Raw genomic sequence first — 23,865 nt, 5'->3', positions numbered from 1 at the left:
TTTTAAATGTAGGTTCCCCTTGATCCCTCGTTGTGTATGTTATATTTTGAGACTGATCATAAAAACAAAATGGATTAAAAGAAGAACTAAACAGATCTTTCTCATATTGCAATGATCGATTCTATTTCTTTCACATTAAGTACTGTACTAGTAAATATGTGAAATGACAAACTCACTTTGAAGGTTGGCTTTCATACACATCAGTATTAAGTTTAGATCAAAAGTTACCTCAAGGTGCATTTACTGTTAACATGACTCGATCAAACAGATTAGAGGAAAGAAGAGAAAAGATCGAACTGACAAAGAACTAATGAAGATGGTACAAAGGTGGGCGCCAAGATCCCTCTGGGATCTCTTGTTTAATAAAAACAAGATGTATTAAGAAGACATGTAAGATTTTTGTTCAGCAATAACAAATTACTAGAAGGATACATTTTGTAATCAGATTTACAAATAGGTACTGTCAAATTTGCATAATATTGTGAAATATATGTACATTTTTCACAGATGCTTTTTTTTGTATTTTTCAGCCTATGAGACATAGGAAAGTGAAAGTAGCTAATAGCATTCCTTCCAGACCCTTAGTATGTGCACTTCTAGGTAAGACCATCTTCTCACTAAGTTTTACAAATGAATATTAAATGATTTATACACAAAAAGCTACATAGACAATCATCTTCAGAAAATTTCTAAACATTTCCTTACAATAAATACTAAATCAGTGATGTTTCGTGTACTTTAAAACCGCCTACCACTTGTTACTTTATTATGTTTTGAAATACTGTATGCTTTATTATATTTTTTTTTATGAAAATACTTTCATTTGTTCTTTCCAGATTTAATGGTAGAATTTACAATGAGTCATATGATGAAAAATTTCCCAATAGAACTGTATCTGTAAGTATTTTAAATGTTTAAAAATATAAGTTTTTCTTACTGGTTCCCAAAAAATAACACTTTAAGTGTGAGTTTGAAACAAATATCCAATATATATATATACCATGTGTTACGGTAGAGCCGTAAGCTCTAACCGAGTTTGAGGTAGACACAAAGTATAGGTTATATATTACATTACATGAGAGAATTAAATTCAGCTATAGGCAGACTTGAAGTGTAGGTAATACAAATGTAGATATTTTCAGTGATTCTACATGTTAAAATTCCAGATTTTCTGTGCTCTGTATAATAAAATTCCAGATTTTCTATGCTCTGTATAATAAAATTACAGAAGTATACTTCAAATTTCTTTGACATGATACTGAAACCCAACTGTAAGGAAATCCTTTTGAGTGATATAATAAGTGTTGAAACACTTGGATTTGTAATCAAAACACTGAAGAAATCGGTCAACACAGCACTGATATAAAACTGTTTTTACAGTTATGAAGTGGGTTCTATACATAAATCTTTCTGTAGTTACCAGAGGAATGTGTGGAGGTGGAGTATAAGCCAGAGCTACCAGTTATAACACATGTACATATTTATTTTGTTTCCCCAGGCGATGCCTAGGTATCACACAGAGAGTGTTGTGTTACCAGAAGAAATGTCGTGTGAGACTTCAGTACCCTTGGAAAGAATTATGGACAGGTATGCTTGTTCTCAGTCTAACTAATTATTTTTGTGCATGTATCTGCTGTTACTTTAAGGAATCATTCATTATATTGAAACATAAAAATCAGTATTTTTCTCTTATTATGCTCTAATTTGTTGATGATTTAAGACATTTGGCTTTGTTTTCCAGCTCTGATCAATCTGCTGAAGTTTGTGCTGTCACACGAGGCACTCCTGGTGAAGAAACACACAAACATATTCCATTTAGCATCAAAGGTAGGGTCCCTGTACTGTTCAGCTTCAAGTCAATGTCATTGGGGTTTACTGGATTAATCTGCCTGTCAAAATATCATTAAAGTCTGCAGACTTGAAAAAGGTTTTTTACTCTAAAAGGCTTTGCTGATTAGATAATCATAACTTACAAAGAAATACTGGGCATAGCTGTCTCCACCACAATGCCATAATTTACTGGTAAAAACTTGAGCAAAACTTGAACAGATTTGATATGTCTGATATTTTCACATTTTTTTTTCCAGGTGGTGAATATTTTCAACTTGTTCATTACATATGGAGACACGTTTCTGCCAAACCCTTCAAGTTACGATGAGCTCTACTATGAGATAGTGAGAATGCATCAGGTGTTTGACAATCTATACTCTATGGGTAAGTAGAAAGATGATTGAAGAGATAAGATAAGCAGGTAATATGGGCAAGGAGAGGGTTATACAGGAACCAGGCGGGTAATATAGAATCCAGACAGGTAATATGGGCAAGGAGAGGGTAACACAGAATCCAGACAGGTAATATGGGCAGGGAGAAGGTAACACAGAATCCAGACAGGTATTATGGGCAAGGAGAAGGTAACACAGAATCCAAACAGGTAATATGGGCAAGGAGAAGGTAACAAAGAATCCAGACAGGTAATATGGGCAAGGACAAGGTAACACAGAATCCAGACAGGTAATACGGGCAAGGAGAAGGTAACACAGAATCCAGCCAGGTAATATGGGCAAGGAGAAGGTAACACGGAATCCAGACAGGTAATATGGGCAAGGAGAGGGTTATACAGGAACCAGTCGGGTAATATAGAATCCAGACAGGTAATATGGGCAAGGAGAGGGTTATACAGGAACCAGGCGGGTAATATAGAATCCAGACAGGTAGTATGGGAAAGGAGAGGGTAACACAGAATCCAGACAGGGAATATGGGCAAGGAGAAGGTAACACAGAATTCAGACAGGTAATATGGGCAAGGAGAAGGTGACACAGAATCCAGACAGGTAATATGGGCAGGGAGAAGGTAACACAGAATCCAGACAGGTAGTATGGGCAAGGAGAAGGTAACACAGAATCTAGACAGGTAATATGGGCAAGGAGAAGGTAGCACAGAATCCAGACAGGTAATATGGGCAAGCAGAAGGTAACACAGAATCCAGACCCCCCATATGGGCAAGGAGAGGGTAACACAGAATCCAGACAGGTAATGTGGGCAAGGAGAAGGTAACACAGAATCCAGGCAGGTAATATGGGCAAGGAGAAGGTAACAAAGAATCCAGACAGGTAATATGGGGAAGGAGAGGGTAACACAGAATCCAGACAGGTAATGTGGGCAAGGAGAAGGTAACACAGAATCCAGGCAGGTAATATGGGCAAGGAGAAGGTAACACGGAATCCAGACAGGTAATATGGGCAAGGAGAGGGTTATACAGGAACCAGGCGGGTAATATAGAATCCAGACAGGTAGTATGGGAAAGGAGAGGGTAACACAGAATCCAGACAGGTAATGTGGGCAAGGAGAAGGTAACACAGAATCCAGGCAGGTAATATGGGCAAGGAGAAGGTAACACAGAGTCCAGACAGGTAATATGGGCAAGGAGAAGGTAGCACAGAATCCAGACAGGTAATATGGGCAAGGAGAGGGGTATACAGAATCCAGGCAGGTAACATAGGCATGGAGAGGGTTATACAGGATCCAGGCAGGTAATATAGGCAAGGAGATGGTAATACAGGATCCAGGCAGGTAATATGGGCAAGGAGAGGGTAACACAGAGTCCAGGCAGGTAATATAGGCTAGGAGAGGGTAATACAGGATCCAGGCAGGTGATATTGGCAAGGAGATGGTAATACAGGATCCAGGCAGGTGATGTTTGCCCTGAACTGTTATAATTAATTTGTCATATTGCAAACATTTATAAATAAAAAAAAAAGTTTCAAATTTCAGAACATTGATCTGAAAGGAAAACGTTTTTTTAAACTGAAGTGAGGAAGGAAAACAGTTTATTTGAACCCATGTCAACAATTTTACTTGTGTGTTTCAGCATTGCGGTACACAACGAGTGAGGGAGGGGACAGTAAGGATCTTGCTGCCAGACTGACAAACCATCTCCTAAATATCAGGTACAACTAGCAGTTATATATATCTTTATACACTAACTTTATTAACAACTGGAACACTTGATTTGTAATGAAAAAATGTTTTATTTAAACACCTGGTTTAGAGATCTGGCACTTGGACACGTTTTAGGTAGCAGTATACAGTAGAGGGTTGTGGCCATGGGTGATATTTTTGTTAAATGGCTAACCCCTGTATAATGATATGTAAAAAAATTATAAAAATAAAACTGTACTAAAATTGGTATAAGCATGATATAGTGGGCTATGTGAGCCTCACATTTGTAAAAAAGAAAGAAGATTTTTTTGGTTCGAGAATAAAATTTTGGCCATAATCCGAACGGGTGCGTACACATGAAAAGCTAGCTTTACAGGAGGTAAAATTTTGACAACAGCACACGACGCAAAATTGCAAAAAATCAAGTTTTACAACTTTACTGGGACCCAGATAATTCTGCAACCAGGTAGGTAATCTTTAATTTCAGACAGAGCTTAGGAAAAAAATTACTAGTTGCGGGGGTCAAATTTTGGGTTAAATATAACAATTTTTGGCATTTTTTGGTAATTTTTGATGTGGAAACCATGGTTTTCACACAAGTGACATACAGAGAAAAAAGAGGTTTATACACTTCTCAGTACTTTATATATGTATTGTAAATGTAATGCAGTTTACAAATATATATACATGTATACATGTGTTGTGTAGGGTAAATCCGCTGTGTTTACATTTCCTTGACATGTGCCTTGTTTATCAGAGTCGGGCCATTTCTACTGTATACTGCTACCTTATTACATAAATACAATGTATCGACAAACATTTCTGGTCAAGATACTTTCCTGACTACCCCTCATACATCTGTACCCTAAACTTTGATCTGCATTTCAGAGCGATTATCAACCACTTTACTCCGAAGGTAGATGCGTGGGCCGCTGATAATCAGCTCGCTTCTCTGACAGAAGAACAGGTAACTATGATTTTCATTGGTATTTGGAATACCTTGTATTTAAAGGTCTAGTTTTTCTTTACCTGTGGCTTATTTTAATTAACTATACAGTAACATATCATATCATTTTATTTCTTGTTGGAATATGCAGATTGAATTCTAAACTTCTATTTACACAAGCTTGTATACTCTTGACCTTTCTGAGGGTTTGTGTACACAACTATTTGAAGGTTTTGAATCGGTTAGATAGGTTATAATTTATTATGCCCCCGACATAAATTGGGGGGCATACAGTGTTGCCCATGTCCGTCCCGTCCCGTCCTGTCCCGCCTCCTGTCCTGTCCATTTATGTCTTACAGACATTTTCTAGTTTACTAAATACTACTTCGTTGATGTTATTGTAACTACAACAGGTATAGTTGTTACACCTTTATTTGTGCTACAGGTTCTGGAGGTAGTGAAGAGTAACTACGACTCTCTGACATTAAAACTACAAGACAGTCTCGACCAGTTTGAGCGCTATACGGAAAAACCAAGGGAAAATGCCTTCTTTACACAACTGGTAAGATTTGCAAAGAACAATTGGCATATTCAGTGTAACAGCTTAGCTGACTTTTATGGCATAGAATATCTTATGCTAAATAAATTCCAATAAAGACTGTGAAAATAGTGATTAGTGATATTATTGAGGGACCCATTTTAAGAAAAAAAATGTATTTATTTACATTTCACTGACAATTTAAGTCTTTTAGGTTAAACTGGCAACAGTTATCACTGGAGGTGAAGCTTGAAGGATGTCCTATTCAGATTGTTGTGTGGTCCTTAGTACATTTATCACACAGTGTTATTTAGATAGGTAGTGTCCATTCATGAGATATAGAAAATGGATATAAATTCACAACCATCATTAAGAGCTTGGCATAATGAATACCTAGAAGTTGGAGAACACTGTAAAAGGAGCTTACATACCACCAGGAAAACATACATGTTATGGTAGAGAAATATTTCAAGCAAATGAATTGAAAAGTTACACATTTAATTTAAGTTTTGTTTCACTTGTACTCTATATCATTTGAAAATAAAGCACTGACTTCCCTCTCTTTTATGTTAAATACAGTAAATAATAAATGAAATTCAAGTGACTATGAACCTTCTTTTTCCATTAATAGATGTTGACTTGAATATCATTCTTTGTAGGTGCGGTCAATTGTACTTGACGTAAGGAAGACCACTAATCATTATCTGACCGTCAAACAGCATGATGTGTTACAGGACGTGGTGGCCATGTCGGAGTAGTGACCTTGTGATTGTATGACCTTGACATTCCGTCACTCTGTGCTGCCATATTCAACATGACCTAAGACTAAATGTTTCATAATAAATCCTAGGATTTACAAACGGTTGGTTGCTGGCCGTACTGTACTGAGGTGATGAAGATGACTTTATAGGCTGTGATGTAATTGGTCGCTGGCTGTGTTGTACACAGCTGGTGTAATTCAGGGCATTTGAAAAGTAAATACTACAGTTTGATGACTTATGTTCCAAACATAGGAAAAACCTAATGCAAATAAGGGAAATGTCAGTTATATTCTGAAAGGGAAATTTTATATTCTGTGAGGGAAATGGGGAATACTGGTTGTAAATAGGTTAGAAAAATTCCTGTTTGATATGTACAAACCAATGCATCATGTTACAGCTAAGTTTATCTGTATGTTTACATATTCCTATTCCAAGTCATTTTATCAGCAATTAGTGTGATTTAAAATAAAATGATCTCCTGTTTATAGCAAAGACTTGAAACTTTTACAGTAATACAGCAAACAAAATTTGACATTTGAGCAAATTATGTGTTTGGTTAAGAACTCCTTAATATGAGGTTCAACGCTAATACATATTCATGATTTTAAAGTGAACATAGAGCCAAATAAAATCAACTTCTATATGCATGTATAGGCTTATGTCTGGAGTATTGTGTTATCCAGTATAAGCTTGGTGCAGAAATTAGGGTTGGAATGTAAGACTGTACTGTATATACAATATTGTGATTTGCCAAAATAGTGTAAATATAGATGTATTAATATATATAATGTATTTATAGATTTGGTACTAAATTTATCAATGTACATTCGATACGAGATGTAATAGATACACCCTATAATCTTATAAATGTTAACCATTAGTAATTTATTTTCAGTGCAGAATTGTCTTGCTTGGTGTTGAGGCCTGCTCTAGTGGCCTGGTGGTTTGAAGTGCTGTATTAGGCATATATGATGCTGATTAAAATTTCCATTGTCAAATATTTTCATCAATATTGAAATTTATTGTGAAAACTCCATGTGTCAGGTTTTTAAGTGATTATAAAATAGGGAAAAAATGAAACATTTAAACAGATTTCAGTTTGTTTAATTATAATGCAGATTGGAAATTTGACTGAACAGCTTTTGAAGTTAACAGTGCTTTGAAAAACTGAACCTAGGCTGCCATATGTTTATTCCATGACAGTCTCTTTGTCATGAACACCATTTTATGCTATTTTTCTGTATTTCTTAAAATCTTCATATGGTATGCTGTATCGCAAGTACCTGGTTATGTGTTTCTCTGAGGATACACTTTCGCTACATTTTCAGTCTGAAAATAAATGTGAATCTGTTGCTTCAATGATGAATTTTAAGACTTGATTTATTCAAGTAAAAAGGTTCATTCTAGTACATGAAATCTTGCATCCTGCTAGAGTTTCCATTTATTTAGTCTAACTGGAGAGTCACTTTACAACATACCAAGTTTAGCTGGTGGGTCACTTTAGAACGTTAAGTCTAAGTCTGGTAGGTAGATTGTCCCTTTAGAACATTTAGTAAAGCATTAACTAGTCAACTTGTAGTCCCTGTTTACCTGGACCTCAGTCCCATGTTTCTTTGTGTAAACCAGATCAATACAACACTGTTATAGGTATAGATGCTGTTTTTAAATGTACATGTAATAGGTGCATCTTAATAGATATACTTGTGTATGTAATGAAATGGGTGTAAATATCATAATAAATTGTAAATTCACCATGTGGTATATCATTGGTGTACCAATATTTATTGATATATCTTTGGGTTTTTCTATTGGTTTAAAATGAAGCTTGTTCTATACTTGTCATACACAACTGTATATATTTAAATGTAGGCTTATGTGATGTTTAATGACTAGTTAGAGTAACAAGGAATGTACCAGTAAGAAAGAAACTGAGAAATTAAATTTTTCACTTTACAGTAGAGAGATGATTATCCAAACAAAACAGATATATAAATGGTCTGGATAACCTGTCGCATAGTATTAAAGCAATCTACTAATCGGTAGACAAGACCGAGGTTTGAATAACTGTGACTTCAGATAATTGGCTTTAATACAGATATTCAGTATTTGACTGTATAATGTGGGATTTCAAGTCAGTGGTTTGCACACTGGTGTATTTACCAAGGAGCTTTTTATGTGTGTTAAAGATATTTTGGTGAATATACTAGAATATGTGTTATTTAACATTGAAATATTATTAATATTTATTATGAGATTTCTTTTGTATGGACTTTTTTATTTAAATGCATATCCCTCCAGAATGAGTGAGAAGTATATCTGTTGGTATGGAAATCTGTGAAATGTCTATGGAATACAGTTTGGACTGATTTCCAGTTTCTTGTATATTGGATACAGGGAATTTGTGAAGCTGCAGTGTATGAATGTATCTCCTATAATCATCTACATCAAAGTTTGTATCATAGAAAACTATCACATCTGTGATAGGGGGCATTTCACATTCAGGATTACATAGACAAGACACTTTAAGTGTCTATAGTGTAACATAAACAAACCACTAAAACCTGTATTAGGAGACCACCCATGGGAAGTCCAAAAAGTGTTCTCTAAAAGCAGGTGGTCTCCATCACTACATTGGAAAACATTAAAATGGTCTCATAATACTGGGGCCTGTTCGTTTATGTGGAACAATTGGTTTGTCCGTTTTAAACATAACATCTTCAGGTTTAAATCCTGGCAGACCTGCAAAATTGTATGCAGGCCTTGCAAGGCTTGGTCAAGGCTGGCCTGAAAACAGCATCAGATTACTGAGTCCGAACTTATTTCATAAACGAACAACTTTGGTCAAATCGGTTCAGTTTGGATGGCAATAAATGAAAACAGGCTAGGTTATCTATTAATAGAGGTGGTCACCAGGGCTGGTTTGACTGTACAAATTCTACATTGTCTTTTATATGCAGAACTGAAGTCTTGTTTAGGATAAATATTTATATATCCTTGGGTTGATATTTGATTAGTTTCCATATCAGTCCTGGCTCTTTCCATGCAATAAATAACAAATATTACTGCTTTGTAAAAGTTCTGTTTTGTTGCCCTCTCACATTATTTCCACACGCATTAGATTATGTTGTCAACATTTACAATAGTTGTATTTATTCATTTATGGAAATCTATTTTATTTAAAATTGCAGAATCAATGCATAACATTTTCAGTTTATTCATTCAGTGTACGCATAGTATCATATACTATCTGTTGGTGGGAATGAGGTAGGGAATGGGGTGTCATCACTCTCAAAATATTGTGTGACAACATAGTCTTAACGATGTATACAATATGTCAATCAACATAGTCTCAACGATGTATACAATATGTCAATCAACATAGTATTGACAGTGTATACCATATGTCAATCAACATAGTATTGACAGTGTATACCATATGGTAATCTAGAAGCATGGCTGTGCAGTTGCCCTGAAATTAGCTGAAGTTGATTTAGACTTGCTGCTTGGTTTTAGTATTTTGTAAGGAATTTTTCTTTGAAGCTAATTCTGTGCCTACCTAATAGGACTGTCAAAATATATCGGAAAATATAAAAAAAAAAAATATATTCAGTTTTTGCAATTCCCACCAATCCCTGCTAAATTCTTGATTTGCCCCAGCATCATCTGTGTACCTGGGACTGTATCAGTATCTTTTTCATCTAATTTATAAATATATGTATTTCCAAGTCCCTCTTGCTTTTGTTCTGAAAAATCACATTTCCTTTGATATACAATGTATTGCCAAATCCACAAACTTTGTCTGGAAATATGGTGGCACAACAACAAGGTTTAATTGTGAAAGAGATCTTTGGAAAAAGGATGTAACTCATATTTACTAGTTTGTGAGACAAAAGTATAAAAATATGGAAAGTGTGAAAGTGTGTTTAAATGCAGTTTCGGTTACGGTTTTTTTCATCTAATAAAGACATTTTAACATTTAATTTAAAAAAATAAATGAAGTATTGCTTGAATTATAAGTTAACAGTAAGAACAGCATTGTTTTACAGTCCCAAAAGTCAGGTGCTTTCTTCAAATTCACTATCAATCACTTGTTGCAGGAATACGCATTTTGATTCACGCTGTAGTCTGATGTCTTACACTGGTAAGAGGAATGTATGCTTCTGTCATAAAATTTGAAATGTATGAAAATCTAAGCATAGATGTTACATCAGTTAACCTCTACATGCAAATCATGTAAATTACTACGAAGTTGTCTCCCTTCAATGTACAGCTGGGGCCTGTTCCTTTATACTGAACAACCGGTTTGTCCATTTATAAATGTAACAATTTTGGGTATTAATCCTGGCGGACCTGCAAATGTTAATGCAGGCCTTGCAAGGCTTTGTCAAGGCTCGCATGAAAGCAGTATCAGATTATTATTTGATAAACAAACAACTGTGGTCCGACCGGTTAAACCATTTAAAAGAAAATGGCCCTGTATCTTGTTAATCTCCCCTCCTTGTTCATTCTGTATCTAATTATCTCCCTTGCATGTACAGCTTTATCTAGTTATCTCCCTTCCATTACAGCTCAACCTTGTTACCTCCCTTTGTTTACATCTCCCAACTGATATGTACGTAAACTGTGGTACCCAATGTTGTATACAGAAAAGTCGGGTGTAACCATCCATCAAAACTTGAATAAAACTTTAAAAAAGCTACTTGTATTTCTTATTTGTCCAGTGGACAGACTTTACTTAAAGTGTGTAACGAGAGATGGAAAGTAAAAAGAATTGAACTTTGATTGCATGGCTGGGACTCTCTTAACACTACATGTAGTCTACCTACTGAACTCTTGCCATCAGTTAGCACTTCAGTCCAGTTACACTGCATTTCAAAATGCAATGCAAGACTGGTATTGGAATCTCAAACTGTCTGAAATATATCATGTTTACCTGTAGCTCTTGACCTAGACCAGTCGAACAATATTATTCAAACAATCTGGAAGAGTGATATACTTTAAGTGAATATTAATAGTAAATTTTGGTGTACAGAGGTAAAAACAAGGTTAAGTGTTCTCAAAATATATATTTAAGTCCTCCAACAGCACTACTGGAGGGGGCCAATGGTTTGCAGTTAGTCATTCTGAGGTCACTCTGTCTTGGGGACTATTGATCTACACTTGATCATTGGGAGGTCAGTCTTTCTTGGAGACCATTGGACTGCACTTAGTCATTCTGGGGTCAGTCTGTGTAGGGGACCATTGGTCTGCACTTAGTCATTCTGGGGTCAGTATGTGTAGGGGACCATTGGTCTGCACTTAAGTCATTCTGGGGTCAGTCTGTCTAGGGGAACATTGTCTGCACTTAGTCATTCTGAGGTCAGTCTGTCTAGGGGACCATTGTCTGCATTTAGTCATTCTGTCTAGGGGACCATTGGTCTGCACTTAGTCATTCTGAGGTCAGTCTGTCTAGGGGACCATTGGTCTGCACTTAGTCATTCTGGGGTCAGTCTGTCTAAGGGACCATTGGTCTGCACTTAGTCATTCTGGGGTCAGTCTATGTAGGGGACCATTGGTCTGCACTTAGTCATTCTGGGGTCAGTCTGTCTAGGGGACCATTGGTCTGCACTTAGTCATTCTGAGGTCAGTCTGTGTAGGAGACCATTAGTCTGCACTAAGTCATTCTGGAGTCAGTCTGTCTAGGGGACCATTGGTCTGCACTTAGTCATTCTGGGGTCAGTCTGTCTAAGGGACCATTGGTCTGCACTTAGTCATTCTGAGGTCAGTCTGTCTAGGGACCATTGGTCTGCTCTTAGTCATTCTGGGGTCAGTCTGTCTAGGGACCATTGGGCTGAACTTAGTCATTATGGGGTCAGTCTGTGTAGAGGACCATTGGTCTGCACTTAGTCATTCTGGGGTCGGTCTGTCTAGGGACCATTGGTCTGCACTTAGTCATTCGGGGTCAGTCTGTGTAGGGGACCATTGGTCTGCGCTTAGTCATTCTGGTGTCAGTCTGTCTAGGGGACCATTGGTCTGCACTGAGTCATTCTGGGGTCAGTCTGTGTAGGGGACCATTGGACTGCACTTAGTCATTCTGTCTAGGGGACCATTGGTCTGAACTTAGTCATTCTGGGGTCAGTCTGTCTAGGGACCATTGGTCTGACCTTAGTCATTATGGGGTCAGTCTGTGTAGGGGACCATTGGACTGCACTTAGTCATTCTGTCTAGGGGACCATTGGTCTGAACTTAGTCATTCTGGGGTCAGTCTGTCTAGGGACCATTGGTGGTCTGCACTTAGTCATTCTGGGGTCAGTCTGTCTAGGGGCCCATTGGTCTGCACTTAGTCATTCTGGGGTCAGTCTGTCTAAGGGACCATTGGTCTGCACTTAGTCATTCTGAGGTCAGTCTGTCTAGGGACCATTGGTCTGCTCTTAGTCATTCTGGGGTCAGTCTGTCTAGGGACCATTGGTCTGACCTTAGTCATTATGGGGTCAGTCTGTGTAGGGGAACATTGGTCTGCACTTAGTCATTCTGGGGTCAGTCTATCTAGGGACCATTGGTCTGAACTTAGTCATTATGGGGTCAGTCTGTGAAGGGGACCATTGGTCTGCACTTAGTCATTCTGGTGTCAGTCTGTGTAGGGACCATTGGTCTGCACTAAGTCATTCTGTCTAGGGGACCATTGGTCTGCCCTTAGTCATTCTGGGGTCAGTCTGTCTAGGGACCATTGGTGGTCTGCACTTAGTCATTCTGGGGTCAGTCTGTCTAAGGGACCATTGGTCTGCACTTAGTCATTGTGGGGTCAGTCTATGTAGGGGACCATTGGTCTGCACTTAAGTCATTCTGAGGTCAGTCTGTCTAGGGACCATTGGTCTGCTCTTAGTCATTCTGGGGTCAGTCTGTCTAGGGACCATTGGTCTGACCTTAGTCATTATGGGGTCAGTCTGTGTAGGGGACCATTGATCTGCACTTAGTCATTCTGGGGTCAGTCTGTCTAAGGGACCATTGGTCTGCACTTAGTCATTCTGAGGTCAGTCTGTGTAGGGGACCATTGGTCTGCACTTAGCCATTCTGGGGTCAGTCTGTGTAGGGGACCATTGGACTGCACTTAGTCATTCTGTCTAGGGGACCATTGGTCTGAACTTAGTCATTCTGGGGTCAGTCTGTCTAGGGACCATTGGTCTGAACTTGGTCATTATGGGGTCAGTCTGTGTAGGGGACCATTGGTCTTCACTTAGTCATTCTGGGGTCAGTCTGTCTAGGGACCATTGGTCTGAACTTAGTCATTATGGGGTCAGTCTGTGTAGGGGACCATTGGTCTGCACTTAGTCATTCTGAGGTCACTTTGTCTAGCAGACCATTGGTCTGCCCTAAGTCATTCTGAGGTCAGTCTGTCTAGGGCCCATTGGTCTGCACTCAGTCATTCTGGGGTCAGGCTGTGTAGGGGACCATTGGTTTGCACTTAGTCATTCTGGTGTCAGTCTGTGTAGGGTACCATTGGTCTGCACCTAGTCATTCTGGGGTCAGTCTATCTAGGGACCATTGGGCTGAACTTAGTCATTATGGGGTTAGTCTGGGTACGGGACCATTGGTCTGCCCTAAGTCATTCTGAGGTCACTGTCTAGGAGACCATTGGTCTGCACTTAGTCATTCTGAGGTCACTTTGTCTAGGAGACCATTGGTCTGCACTTAGTCATTCTGAGGTCACTGTCTAGGGGACCATTGGTCTGCACTTAGTCATTCCGGGGTCAGTCTGTGTAGGGGACCATTGGTCTGCACTTAGTCATTCTGGGGTCAGTCTGTGTAGGGGGCCATTGGTCTGCACTTAGTCATTGTGAGGTCACTTTGTATAGGAGACCATTGGTCTGCACTAAGTCATTCTGAGGTCACTGCCTAGGAGACCATTGGTCCGCACTTAGTCATTCTGAGGTCACTGTCTAGGGGACCATTGGTCTGCACTTAAGTCATTCTGGGGTCAGTCTGTGTAGGGGACAGAGCTGTGGGAATTTGAATTTCTTTGATCACAATACCTTATTTCTTAACTATGTATGTGAATAAATTTGTTGTATCAGCCGAGTTCATATAGTCTTTGTTTATGCAGTGGTACTTAATAGATACACATATTACATGTATCAGTTTAGAATTTGAAGTTATTCTCAGCTCATGAAAATGGATGGAGATATCAATTTCATACCATTATAAGTTCCTTCAGTACGGGCATACAAAAATGACAAAAGCGCAAGATAAAATATAAAACAACTATTTAATGCTTATATATTTAACAGCTTGTAACCAGCACCAACATAGTCCCTCAGCATGAACATTAAATAGCTTGAAAATATAGAAATCACAGACAGAAAGCATGTTCTTTAAAACAAATATCTTCAGAATCTAAGTATTGATGTGGCAGAGTGATACTGTCTGTATCCATTAATATCCAAAATAAATAATTCATAAATAAATATTTTCATGCTTACATCCTTACCTTCAAAATAACTATAGCTATTTCATAATGTTGATAGTTTGAGACGAAGGGAGGTCATTTTTTGACCTTTTGAGATACAATAACTGAATATCTGTTATACCTGTATATCTCCATATGGGATGACAAGCTGTAATTGTACAATGTTTGTGACAATCCAAGTTATTACATTTAATAAACCTAGGATCATGTTATTTTAAATTTAAGGACACATGCTTCCCTACTTCCACAGGTACAGTATCTCTTTTGCTAATGAGTTGCAGCCTTACAACTTTAAACGATCTCCATGGCTGAAGAGTTCCACAATAATGGCTTTAAACCATCTCCATCCCTAAAGAGTAATGCACACTAACAAATTTTAACTATGCCCATCCCTGAAGAGTTTCACACGAACAACTTAAAACTATCATTTATAACTAGTAAATCAATTGATCGATTGATGATAGTTGTATTGTACACAGTAATGCATTCTTCCATAATACTCTCGGATAACAATTGTGTTGCGTTGAATTGTAAATGCTATGGGGAGATAATATAAAGGGAGATTACTCTAGTACAAATCACTGAAATATTGTGCCATGTAGTATACATCCTCCATGAAGATAGCTAATGCAAACTACAGGTACAATATGTAAAGTTAAATATAACCTCAACAGTTATTGCCAGTCGTGATAAAGTGTCTGTGCCTATAGTGACATAGTAAAAATCATTTATCCTAAAATAAATCTGTGAGAATTATTAATTTGTCTTTACAGGTGAAACTGAAGCAAATAAAATTGTCTTTCACAATTATCTTTCACTTTCATGCTTACACATATAAGGCACTGTTTTATCATTTATCGTTTCAAAAAATTATAAATTTGTAATTACTTTATATCAAATATTGTTTATTTGAATATTTTTTATAATTTTAACAATTGATTCATGTATCCAGAAATCAAGCTATTCATCTTGTATAGCAACATTAGTTATGTACATAAATATATCGTACTTAGTAAGTAATAAATAGTAAAACAGTGCTTCATACCATATTATAACATGTATTCTATACTCTCCAATGAACAGTTTTATACAAGAACATCTGATACCAAAAATAGAAAATCTTGATTAACATATATATTTGTACTATCTACAAACATTTCACTACTATCAGTAAAACATCTCAATTCTGTGATGGAGTATGTCAAACATATAACAAAACATTCACTTTGAATATTCTTTAAAAAAATAATTACATAAGCTACTCTTGAGATGTTTCAGCTGACAACAGAACTAATCTTGAAGTACATTTTATTTAACTGATATGGACATCTTAGCTCAATGGACATCTTAGCTCAATATCACACACAAATCTGGGCTGTATTATATAGCACTGATTATTGATAACTGTCATGTTTGTTTTATAAATGTCATAAATATAGCTGTATATATTATATGTTTCCATATAGGAGTTCGTATATAAACAGATTTAACAAATACCTGGTAAAGTCAGTAGCTTTTATACAGATATAAAACATTTTGTTAAAGAATGAGACATTAATGGAAGTGTAAGAGAATTATATTGAGGAATACTGTTGGGTCATAAGGATGTTTCATACAGACAATGATAAATACAGTATTACAATACAATACAGCATAGTAAACTCCGTTCTTTCACTGAGATCTTTCTGTGTAAAAAGTAGAATACTAATACATGTCAACTTGAATTAATTTTAAATACTGGTTATGTTCCCAGATCATATAGAACATCAATATTTAGCAGCAATTAAAGATAATTGTCTACTGAAAACATACATATGTTAGCAGCATTCTAATTTTAGCACTCTTTCACTCTTTAAATCTGAGTCCGCTAAAATATGTACGTTTACAGTACATAACCAACCACAGTCAGATGGCATTCATACAGACTATGAAAGCCATGAGTTGATTGCTGACATTATCATTATTTTGATGTCATGATTGTTACGTCGGATACCACTGAGCCTCCCTGGAGAGTTTCCTTTCTATTTATTGAACAAGCATAAACAATTGATATAAAATTTGAACTAAATGCTGAATATCGATAAATGTAATTTAATTTTCTATCAGATAAAAAAAATCCAAAAAGGGAAATAGAAGTATTGAACTGCTTTCAGTTTGCATTCATAGGCAATATGAATCCCAACAGGACAAAGGCAAATCCAACATGAAGCGCTAGCACACTTCAATGAATTTTACTTCGTCTAGCTGCCTATAGCCTATGGCTGTCAAATGAAAGCAGTTCATTGTTAAAGTAAATTTTATTATACAATGATCATTAACTTAAATTTGATGAGTAAAGTATGATAAACTCTTAAAAAACTTCATAAACACAGGATAACATATGTATGTGTTAGGTTCTATAGTTATTATAAATACTTAAGGGGAACACATGTTGCCAGTTTTGGTTTAAAAACAATAAATGAAGTATCATATCAAATGTCACATCTCATTCAGCGAATCTCTGAACTTGATGACTAGAGTGGTGTACCTCCAAAATCGTTGATGTTCACATCTAAACCTCAAGTACCAACAGCCATGGCATTAAACACATTTTACCAATATAGTAAATGTAAAGCATAAAAAAAAACAGTTATCAGGGATGAAAGACAAACATGATCCAAGTTTCTAGCACATCCAGTCCCCTCAATATCAGTAGTGAATCAAACAGGAACAGAATAACAGTGGTGACCCAATTCTATATTTGAGAAAAAAACCTGAACACAAAATTAGTTAAAACGACGTCAAGTGTTGGTGTATAATAATATACACGTGAAAGCACATCGAAGCGTAATTCTGGACACTTGTTTTCAGCAGAAAATATTAAACATAAGTCACCATAATGGTGTAATATCAGACAGTATATCTGATGATATGTATTTCACAGTTACTGTAGTAATTCTACTCAAAATCATGTCACAGCTTATCTATATCACATGTTTAATATGAGGAGGTGAAAGGGGGGGGGGGGGGGGCAGAGGGAGGCACTTGTTATTGATAATAAATGTATATGGGTGGTGGGTCAAAATAATAATAGAATTGTAGGTGGTGGGGATCACAGTGCCTCCCTGCCAACCAGCCCGAACCTCTTCCCCACATATATTTTCTTGAATAATCCTCTGCAGTATTGGCCACTACTGTGCAAAAAAATATTGTAAAACCCTAAATTATAAACTTTTTATAAAATGTATTATGTTTCTAGTTCCGTAACATCTTTCTAATCACATGTACATAATTTACTATAAATTCTATGTAATATTCCATTTTTTACTTTAATGATGTAATAACTGGCAGCATTTCTCTTTCTGGTGGGGATTTGATAATAACTCAAGATTAGATATTACAGTATTGTTTCACTTGGTGTTAATTCAGACTACTGATAAAATTGAATATGCATCAAATTATGCATGGTTTTATCTAATGATCTGAAAAACAGTTTCAGGTGGGGGTACAGGGTAAGGATATGTACTTTTTCTACGTTCATATTGTTTACACATAAATTGTATAAACTATGAATACTTTGTTTTAATGTCGATGAGTTAATTTATAGTCATTGCTTCTTAAAGCATCAAGTCTATTTTAGGACTACCCTTGGGTGAAACTATCATTCAAGTTTGAAAATAAGACTCAATTAAATTTATAATGGTCCCTTAGCAATCAATCAAAGGTTTTATATAGCTGACCATGTCAGAGGATCCTTAATTCTTTTAAGTATGAAATATTTAAATCAATCAGTCAACATAATTAAAATCTATATTTGTACTGATACTGGGATATGAAAAGTTTTGATATATTCCTCTTCCAAGAACAGTAAAACATGATAACTAAGACCACATTTATGGTGAATTTTCACTTATAACAGTAGAGAACTACTTACTTACCTCCCTTGGTGTTTATAACAGTAGATAACTACTTACCTACCTCCCTTGGTGTTTACTTATAACAGTAGAGAACTACTTATTTACCTCCCTTGGTGTTTACTTATAACAGTAGAGAACTACTTACTTACCTCCCTTGGTGTTTGTTTTAAACAATGTTTTAGTACTCTTCCTACATATATAGAGAATTAATAAGTTTGGTCCCGTAGGGTTCGCTACAAACCCTGTTTAACTATTGAGAACTAATAACTTAAGCCCCCGCCACGCCCCTAGAGTTCAAAACAAACATGTTTTAATCGTGAACAATTAAGTCCTCTGGAGTTCGTTGTAAATTAAGTTTTACTATAAAGAACTAATTACCAAGGTCCTTTGAGGTTTGTAATAAAGCATGTTTTACTGTAAAACACCACAGTAACGATGGCCCCTGAGGGTCCCCTGGGATTCAGTATAAACATATTTTACTGTAGAGAACTAATAATGTAGGTCCCTGGGATTCATTATAAATATGTTTTACTGTATATGGTAACTATAGATCTTCTAATACTCAGTCAAATAGGGAATTTATACAAGATGGTTATAAAAACTCTGCTGATCCATGTAACGGTATATCTATAACTCTCCCAAGTGAAACAAAAATGTCTGGTGTTTTTATCCATTCAAGACTCCAAAAGTAAATAATAACCCAATATGTAGCCTATTTTATCTCAAGCTGTGGAAATTCTATTAACTTCAGTCGATATTTATCTTTGAAAAAAGATATTACTGTGAGTGATTTACAAATAACATCTTAACGAATATTTATTATAATATTGATTTTGCTTAAAAGTGTTGACATGATATGCTCTGCACCTGCTAGCTTTTATCAGAATTCAGTCAGACTTGGCCTGGTGTGTCTTCAGCTTCCTCAGCAGAAGGTAAGGTATCACCAGTAGTACTCCTCCGGTCAGGTAGCATACCTTATCACCACAGCTCCAGTACACTGGGGAGGGAGAGAAAATGATCTAACAGCTTTGATAATACTGGGAAGGCAACAATAGCACAGCTATACTATAACAGGGGAAGGAGCAAAAAACAATGTAACAGCTCTGATATAACTGGGGAGGGAGATAAAACAATGTAACAGCTCTGATATAACTAGGGAGGGAGAAAAACTAATGTAACAGCTTTGATAGTACTGGAAAGGTAACAATAGCACAGCTATACTAGAACAGGGGAAGGAGCAAAAACAACGTAACAGCTCTGGGTCTGCTGGGGAGGGAGAGATAACAATGCAACAGCTTTGATATTACTGGGGAGGGTGAGATAACAATGCAACATATTTGATATTACTGGGGAGGGTTAGATAACAATGTAACAGCCCTGATATTACTTTGGAGGGAGAGAAAATAATGCAACAGCTTTGCTATTGCTTGGGAGGGTGAGAAAATTATGCAATAGCTTTGATGAAATAGTGGAGGGATAACAACGAAACAGCTTTACCACATTACTGGGGAGAAAGACCAACCTATAGAACAGGGGGTCAGCAACACCTTGTTATTATGGAAATCATATTCGGGATATCAGCTGACAGGACAGTGTTTTATTACTAGAGTGAAGAGAATGAACAAAACAAATATACCCAAGGTATGTACTCACCCACTGAGGAGACTACTGGTCCAAGGGCCCGGGCGAGAGCCCCTAGAGATCTAAACACTCCAAGGACGACCCCTTTCTGGTCACTCCCTCCATACTCGGAGATTAGGGTAGTTAAACAGGGCACCACTGTGGCAGACGCTGAAATACAAATCACAATTACTAGTACATGTACCTTTAAATGTCTGATCTTCTTTGTTTTTAGGGTAAATCAATGTATCAAACACTTTACTTAATACTTTCCCTAATTAACTCATTCTAGTTTTACCTTGGGAGAGTGGGTTTAATGAATCCTCAAAGTGTAATCACACTGATTGAACCTATTCCTAAATATTACCTTCTTTAAAGTCTGTTTTATGAAGACATGATCCAAACAGGGGATTTCTAATGGTGATATTTTAATGACAAGAATTCATTTTGTAGTACAGTAAAATCTTGTTATAGGCCTACTGCCACTATTTGTCTGGAGAGATATTTACGTTATAAAAGGGTTTGGCAATTAACTTAGGACAACATATAAAGAATTTGATGAGAAAATGAGAACAAGGGATCTTGTGATATGTTGGCAGTAAGTGAGGTGGCAGATGGAATGAGGTACATTTGATCTGTGGTCAAGATTTTAATCCACATAAGATTACGGTGCCCTTTAGCTTTGCGCTAGAGGGAATTTCCCTTTAGCTCAATCAGTAGAGCGGCGGACTAGGAAGCTCAGGGTTACGGGTAAGATCCCCTGTGGAAATACACTCCTCTCTGTCCTGTTACAATTGGTGTACGTGGCCCTCTCTGTCGTGACAGGGAGTTAACTCATTTGATAGAGCAGCTGACTGGAAAGCTGGAGGCCGCCGGCGCCATCCCCGGGGGAAGCATACTACTCTCTTTCCCGTTACATATCTATATTTTACTGTACATCAAAAAACAACACGTCACTTTATAAATAAATAATACTTTAAATAGTTGGCAGTTATAAGGTTAATACAAAACTCACCAAAAGCAAATAGCATGAGTGCCAGATACATCATCGGGGCGGAATGGGCAAATGCCATTATCACAAACGCCGGCATCAGAAGTGACATGCCCTACAACACACAGTAATGGACATTTTGGTAGGTTGTACAGGGTACAGCAGTGACATACCCTACAACACACAGTAATGGACAATTTGGTTGGTTGTACAGGGTACAGCAGTGACATGCCCTACAACACACAGTAATGGACAATTTGGTAGGTTGTACAGGGTACAGCAGTGACATACCCTACAACACACAGTAACGGACAATTTGGTAGGTTGTACAGGGTACAGCAGTGACATGCCCTACAACACACAGTAATGGACAATTTGGTAGGTTGTACAGGGTACAATGTCCTATCAAGAGCGAAGGTCATTTCAGGACACGATAGATAAGAAACAATAACACTTAGTCCATGAACTCAATCATAGCTAGTTAAGAACCATTGAGAGTTGGCTTCATTACACAATATTTGACAATAAAGAACCAATGCAAATTGCTGCACTCCTCTTCAGATATTCATTTACAGTGTTAATGTATAGTCAAGCTAGGGGTATATAAAACATTCAAGATGTCACTCTCATCTTCCTCTAAAGAAACCATACAGGAGTTAGGGGCAAAGAAGTCTGTAACCAGATATTATCAACGATAGTATGTACTCACAACAGTGGCAATTCGCAGCTGTTTTCCAGACTTAATTCTCCGAACATAACCACCTAGTAAGAGAAAATCAACAATTTTATAAAAGCGGTAACCACAGAAAATGAAACATTTCAAACTTTATTGACAAAAATATAGCAAGCTGTGATAGGCTATTGTAGGCATCATTCTGTGAAAAAATGTTTTGAAGAAGAGGTTGTTGATGATCTACCATTGTGAATTAGAGCTACAGCCAAACATTGGCGATAATGGATTTCAGTGCCACTATAACATTACAGATGATATAAAACACACTCATTAATACAAGATTCCCGATTTATTAATTTATTAATACCAGCAAAATATTTATTTTCATATATTAACAACTTTAAACTTGTCTTCCACAGACCGTTCCACCAAAACGAGGGTGAAAGGGGTAGTAACTGTGTTGACCCCTCCACCAACAATTCAAGAACAGCCAAGTTTAAGTGTAATAAGTTGAACCATTCACAAGGAATAGTTCTATAATATGACACTCAACTTATGGTAAAACTCTCTCACAATGAACCTGTGTTAACATCCCTTTACGCCTACTCCACTCACCTTGTACTAACGCCATGACAGTTCCAATAAAGAAAAACATCTTCCCTTGCTGCATACTGGAATCATGATACACACAGAGTTATCAGATACACACAGAGTTATCAGATACACACAGAGTTATCAATGAAGTAAAATGACAATAAACTGTAACCTTATAGATGTTGACTTTTGTTGCTCAAGTAAGTTTTTATAACACAAGTGTAGAGACTGTGTTTAGGTAGATACTGTAAACTGGGAAATTTTCGCTGCAGTTTCATTTTTGCCTGTTTTGCTCTCTGTAATGAGGGCAAATTTAACGTTAAAGCGAACATTACTAAGCAACATAATAAACATGGAAATGAAATGAGACTGGCTCATTTAATATTTGGCGAAAATGGATTTTACAGTCGAAGGGCGAAAATTTGACTGGGCAAATATTTCTCAGAATATTGGAATAAAATTTTAAGCTTTTTCAGAACTATTGTACAAACAATATGGAGACCAAGTTATTACAGGAGACCTTACCTATCGTACTGTAGTCGGTTGTGTGTAAGGAATGTTAGTGTAAACTCAAGGCCCGAGTACAGAAACAGGTAAATAAAGTACACCACTCCCAACTTCTGTACCGTCTGTGAATCTGGGAAAAAAACAAAAGAAGATCAATGAAAATATGCTTGAAATGTACTGTAAATTCATGATCACTGGAATTGGAAAGATTCAATGAGGCAAACCAGGATTTGCACCCTTAACCTACATTAATTACGTTGTCATCAATCTAACTGTCAGAGCTACCTTGTCAATACTACTACCAGGTCCTAGTCCCCAAACGTTATATCCAAAACGGAATTAAGGGGAGGTTACTGTATGCATGAACAAGTTTAGTGGAATTCTCTGTTGTTTTGCCTGTCGTTGGACAGGAATCCTTACGGTAATATAAACACCATTTTATGTGGAGAATTCTATCAGAAGAAAAAATATGTGCAAATGGAATTTAAATTTTACAGTTACTGTTATTATTTTTCTTGCACAATTCTTAATTAATTACATAGAAAACAAGAGGCCCAATGGGCCTGCATCGCTCACCTGGTATTAATCTCACAATTGTAACCTTAAAAGAGGACTAAAATAAAGCTACAGGCAAAATATCAGCGTCTTGACTTAAAGTTTAAAGTAATTCAGAAAAAATTGGCAAAGGTCATTCATTTGAACAAACTTGGTAGCCCTTCATCCCAGCATGTTACTGGCCAAATATCATCACCCTAGGCCTCTCGGTTATTCAGAAGAAGTCGTTTAAAGGTTTTAAACATATTTGACCCCAGTGACCTTGAATATAAATCAAGGTAATTTATTTGAACAAACTTGGTAGCCCTTCATCCCAGCATGTTACTGGCCAAATATCATCACCCTAGGCCTCTCGGTTATTCAGAAGAAGTCGTTTAAAGGTTTTAAACATATTTGACCCC

The 23,865-nt window shown here is 36.9% G+C and overlaps 2 protein-coding genes across 4 annotated transcripts in view; one reads left to right on the top strand and one right to left on the bottom strand.

The window, feature by feature from the left end:
* Nucleotides 1-10,551, top strand: part of LOC110466433 (UPF0668 protein C10orf76 homolog) — a 26,486-nt gene extending 15,935 nt beyond the window's left edge. The window contains exons 18-26 of the mRNA XM_021522913.1: nt 531-600; nt 837-897; nt 1,499-1,587; nt 1,742-1,827; nt 2,088-2,214; nt 3,870-3,948; nt 4,829-4,907; nt 5,332-5,448; nt 6,084-10,551. Coding sequence (XP_021378588.1) covers nt 531-600; nt 837-897; nt 1,499-1,587; nt 1,742-1,827; nt 2,088-2,214; nt 3,870-3,948; nt 4,829-4,907; nt 5,332-5,448; nt 6,084-6,182 — 807 coding nt within the window. The 3' untranslated portion in view covers nt 6,183-10,551. The remainder of the gene's footprint in view (nt 1-530; nt 601-836; nt 898-1,498; nt 1,588-1,741; nt 1,828-2,087; nt 2,215-3,869; nt 3,949-4,828; nt 4,908-5,331; nt 5,449-6,083) is intronic.
* A 6,214-nt stretch (nt 10,552-16,765) lies between these two features.
* Nucleotides 16,766-23,865, bottom strand: part of LOC110466428 (major facilitator superfamily domain-containing protein 10-like) — a 21,018-nt gene continuing 13,918 nt past the window's right edge. For all 3 annotated transcript variants that reach the window (XM_021522900.1, XM_021522899.1, XM_021522902.1), the window contains exons 8-13: nt 22,928-23,039; nt 22,424-22,479; nt 21,845-21,897; nt 21,160-21,250; nt 20,178-20,315; nt 16,766-19,521 (exon numbers count right to left, since the gene is read on the bottom strand). In XM_021522900.1, coding sequence (XP_021378575.1) covers nt 19,412-19,521; nt 20,178-20,315; nt 21,160-21,250; nt 21,845-21,897; nt 22,424-22,479; nt 22,928-23,039 — 560 coding nt within the window. In that variant the 3' untranslated portion in view covers nt 16,766-19,411. The remainder of the gene's footprint in view (nt 19,522-20,177; nt 20,316-21,159; nt 21,251-21,844; nt 21,898-22,423; nt 22,480-22,927; nt 23,040-23,865) is intronic.

Source organism: Mizuhopecten yessoensis, unplaced genomic scaffold (assembly GCF_002113885.1).
Source record: "Mizuhopecten yessoensis strain PY_sf001 unplaced genomic scaffold, ASM211388v2 scaffold11133, whole genome shotgun sequence".
NCBI lineage: Eukaryota > Metazoa > Mollusca > Bivalvia > Pectinida > Pectinidae > Mizuhopecten > Mizuhopecten yessoensis.
Note: the sequence above shows the minus strand (reverse complement) of the source record. Positions and strands in the feature narration are given on the sequence as shown.